Source organism: Alosa alosa, chromosome 15, assembly GCF_017589495.1.
Source record: "Alosa alosa isolate M-15738 ecotype Scorff River chromosome 15, AALO_Geno_1.1, whole genome shotgun sequence".
Lineage (NCBI taxonomy): Eukaryota > Metazoa > Chordata > Actinopteri > Clupeiformes > Clupeidae > Alosa > Alosa alosa.
Window position 1 is genome coordinate 22,473,453 of NC_063203.1, and position 4,792 is coordinate 22,478,244.

Below are 4,792 nucleotides of genomic sequence, written 5' to 3' on the forward strand. Positions count from 1 at the left end.
CCCCTCTTTTGTACACGCGCCCCAGCCACGGACCCCCACTTTCTAACAGCCCTTTATGGGATGACCTTTGACCCTAAAACATAGGCCACACAAAGAACCTCAAGCACCCCCCCCACACACACAGACACACACTCACTTGGCTGTCTGCCTCGTGGAGATCTGACAAGATGGGGGCTCTGCTCCCCCATTCAACCACTTCCAGACTTGTATCAAAGACTTACTAACAGTAATCCCCTTTACTTCATCTCCTGATTAGCATGTCATGCTGAGTTTCAATCTTCTTCTGCCATCAGGGTTTGAATTAAAGAAACGCTGAATGGTCAATGCCCTGCTTTCCTGACAGGGTGTGGCAACACTGATCATTAAAACTGTTAAGTTCAAGAGCATGTCAGTACATAGGCTACAATCATCAGGTTATCAGATTTAAGAATAAATACAAACCTGGCCAGTAGTTTCACACAAGGAATTTATTAAGAAAACAAGTTGATGTATTTTCTACTTTGACAGAATTAGTGGGCTTAGTAATAAGTTAAATTATGATCAATGTTTTGCAATTAATGTATTACATAATATTAAAACTATGTTTCCGAACAACCAGAGGAAGACCAATAATGACCTTCCTATTATCACCTCTAGCAGAAGAACCGATGGACTGTAAAATCTTCTTGTTGAAGGTACAGATTAGGTTGCCAAGGCGAGCTCGGTTGTTGTGCGGTGACGTAGGCCTATGTCAAACACAGATCTCAGGTTTGTTCGTGTGCACTGCAGATCCGTATACAGAGCGCGCCTGTGGCGACCGCCCGTCACCTGCAAACGACATCAGACCAGCCCACACGAGCAAGAGAGCTTAACCCCGCGTCTGACGAATAGGGTTAGATATCTGAGGGCAGTGGACTGGTACAGTATAATCAAACTCGTTTCAGTTGCGATATTTAGGATACGGTAGGCTATAGCCTAGATGTTTTCTGAGTTAGCCTTAACGTTTGAATAAGCCTGAAAGAGAAAACTTTCTCGCTAACTACAGTCATGAGTCGAGTAGTAGATGTGAGTCTGAAATCACACAAAATGGGTTTGGAGGAGGATTTCTATTCGTTTGATTTTGACAACGAAGAGATACCTGTGTATCAGAACCAGGACGAAATACTGGCTGCTCTGAGGCAGAAAGAGGAAGAGGTTATTTTGGCAGCGCAACTGGGGAACGCACTACTTTTGGAGAATCGTCAGCTAAAAGAGGAGGCTGACAAACTGCACGAGCAGTACACGGACAAACTGGAGGTAAGGGCCAGAGTCAACTTCACCGAAACGTAGCCTATCGCTGCGTGTAGTTTTTTCCCGTGTTTGCGAGGACTGCATTTCTCACTGTCATATGAGTGTGGTATCACATTGTTTAAAGTTAGTGAAATGATTCAACTTATTATTGTTTCCGACTGGTTTTATCAGTTTCGCATGTAGACTTCAGAGAGATTATGTATGCCACTAGATCAAGTTCTGATGTCACACTTTTATGGCATGTGATATAACCTACAGTACAATATGTTTATTACCTGTCCTGAACTGAGCACTGTGCTGATATCCGTCATCAGTTGACAGACACATTGAGTACACTGATAGTGAGTCATACAACATTTTTATAAGACCAAGCACAAAAGACCCCAAATAGTCAAATTTAGCTTTTAGGCAATTTCGGCTTTACGGATAGACTATATTTTCCCTGTTGCTCGAGCACTGAGCCTGAAGTTTAATTAGGAAGAAAGAGGTGGCTCGGAAATAATGCATCATTTGGTTCCAAAACCAGGGGTGCCCCCTCACTCGTTTCAGGCAACAGAAAGAAAAAAAAGAAAGAAATTGATAGATAGAGAGGAACAGAACGTAACAGAGACAAAGGGAAAGATAGCCTATTTATGCATTAAATACAGTATTTTTCAGTAATTACTGTATGAAAGATTTACAGTAATTTACTGTTTTCATTGACAAATCTGCAATATCTTTCACACAAACACACTGAATTGCACCAACGGATGGGACATGGTGTGATTGTTATCCCCTTCGAGACATCTGCCTCCATTGAGCAGACAAGCGTGGACATGTTTGTTTCTAGTTAATGATCGGGTGGTTGGATCTCCATATGTTTTTTTATTTATGTATTTATATTTTTAAATACACCAAAAGGTAAATTCTTCCATCGAAATATACTGCTACTGTGGAAGAAACTAGATCTGATTCATATGTTTTATGTGGATACCCAGATCCACTACATGTAAAAGGGTCACCAGATTATCCAATTATGGGATGGCAATGCCAAGGCATGCAGCAGGAACAATCTAATTAACTGAGACATTTCCTTAGTGATGACTGACTGGTGGGGTTGATTGCCTCATGTAGCCTACTCAAATGCAAAATAGAAAATTACATGTCAAATGTACTTTACTTTAAAAAACAAACAATTGCTTTCTTTACAACCAGGTAAGTAAAGTTAATAAATGTACCTGAATGTATATCAATTGTTTTGCGACCAGTTCCCTAAAATCAAGTTACAGGTGAAGTAAATATAGTGTGTCAATTTTAATAGTCTTGGGGTTCCTCCATCCAGCTGTGTTCTCTCATCTGTCTTTGGGAAAGTTGGCTGTCTAGTCTTTTGTAGGCCTTGTTAATTATCCAACCTCTTTTGCATAGTGTTATCTTATTACCAAAACTTTTTAACTCTTTGGTTTGGTTTTGTTCAGTGTTTGGACCCCACACTACATCAGGTCTGTGTCAGGTTCAGTTCCTGATGGCTCCTCACTGACATGTTGGGAACTACCTTGAGTCCTACTTGTAAAAGCATGCAAATCAACAAAAACAATGCATTATAACTGAGCTTCCTCAAGTTTCTTTACAGAAATGCTAAATAGATATTTCTGTGAGGGATAAGCGACTTTGTTGTAAGGTCCAATTTTGCCAAGCTGATTTATTTGCAAGTAGGACAGCAAGACCCAGCCAGCACCTGAAACACCTCACCATCAGATTTTGTAATTTTTATGTATTTATTCAACTTGTTCTGTTCGCTGTGTTCTAAGTACCTATGAGCTTTTTGGTAAGGATTAACAAACACAAAGCTGTCAAAGAAGCCTTGTCTAAATATTTTTTATAATCTGTGGAAACTCAAATAGGACTCTAATAACTAATCCAGTCATTCTAATATGACAAAGCACTGATAAACAGCTGTTTGGCCCAGACCCAAACAAATAAATGAATACAATGACATTCATAAATCACAAAATGCCAATGAATAAATAAATAAATAAATAAATAAAATATGTTTGAATAAAACTCAACACTGCTTTTGACACGATGTCTGGGTCAGAATTATTAGTTTTAGCAAGTAGGGGTGTCATTCATAACATTTCCATTGCCTTGGAATTGGACAGTTATGGAGAAGGATTATGGTGACATTTTTTTTTTCCGGTTAATTTAAAAAGCTCTGACTCTTGGCTATGATTGAATTAGTCATGCTTTTAGAGGGCCGTGGAGGCCTGTAGTCTGCAAAAGTCTACGTTGTTACCTTATCTCCTCCCTATGAATCTGGCTAAGCTTTATGGGCAAATCACTGTGGCACATAAACATGCTACAGACAGGAAGATAAATGTCACTTGTAGTTAGTGCTTGATAAAGTTCTGCGTCCTCGGAGAGTGATTCTGGTGAATGGAGCCCTTTACGACCCAGCTATGATGGAGGTTGTTCCCTGGCCTGGGTGGCATTTGGTAGAAGTTAAGGTTTGTCCAGGGCACTATGGTAAGACTGTAATCACGATTTCAGAGGAGGGAATCACAACAAATCAGGACCCATTGATGATAATGGGGTGTTTTTGTTTTGTGTGTTTGTTTGTTTAGTGTTTGTGTGTGAGGCCTGGTATGATTTGTTAGATGTCAAGTTCTAGGCCTAGCACAGAGTCAACTGTTCAGTCTGAGTCAACAACAGAATCCCTTCCTATGTGCAGAACTATTATATTGTGTCATTTTATATAGTTATATAGTATCTGTTGAGTGACCCTCAAGCTCTTTAGATTCAACTTTATTGTGTACAGTATATGATGATTTCCTTTGCTTCTTGTGGGGACGGTATTACATCCCACCCTACTGTTTCTCTCAGGCCTCAAGCGATGGGAAAGTCTGCTTCTAGGAGCTTTCACTCTCGAGCTAGCACTCTTCTCTGAAACTAAACACCTCGGCCTTACGTAGGCAGTGCCCACTGATGCCAACCTGGCCTTATCTAGGCAGTGGCCAGTCATGCCAACCTGGCCTTATCTAGGCAGTGGCCAGTCATACCAACCTGGCCTTATCTAGGAAGTGGCCAGTCATGCCAAAATGTTCTCTGCCCATCATTCAGGTGCTTTTAAAGGTGCAGAGAATTATCAGGGGCAATTTTTTCAACCCTATGTAAGAATGAAGCAAGCAAGAACATGCATCGTCCAAGGAAATCTATATGTCAGTCATTGCTTGTGAAAGCTGTAATATGTGCCGTGGCTTATCACATTTCTTTCTCAAAACATGATGTTATGCATTTGTAATGAACAATCTCATGTGTAACTGCTATACGTACTGCAACTGTACAAATCTAAACTCTAGTCTGTTGTATCGGGCTTTACTGTGGCATGGCTTAAATCTTGCACTAATATGCAAACAAAGGTGTTTTCTTTTCCTTTTTTTTCGAACTAACACACACATGGTTTCTCTATGAGCTCTTAATCCCACTGCTGCTGAAGCAGGGCTCTCTGAAACCAAACACCTCGGCCTCATTGAAACAGTTGTCAGTC

General features: G+C 40.5%; 1 protein-coding gene across 2 annotated transcripts in view; it reads left to right on the forward strand.

Moving 5' to 3' along the window:
• Positions 1-796: 796 nt before the first annotated feature.
• si:ch211-235m3.5 (BICD family-like cargo adapter 1) overlaps positions 797-4,792 on the forward strand; it is a 19,756-nt gene continuing 15,760 nt past the window's right edge. For both annotated transcript variants that reach the window (XM_048264336.1, XM_048264337.1), the window contains exon 1: positions 797-1,275. In XM_048264336.1, coding sequence (XP_048120293.1) covers positions 1,027-1,275 — 249 coding nt within the window. In that variant the 5' untranslated portion in view covers positions 797-1,026. The remainder of the gene's footprint in view (positions 1,276-4,792) is intronic.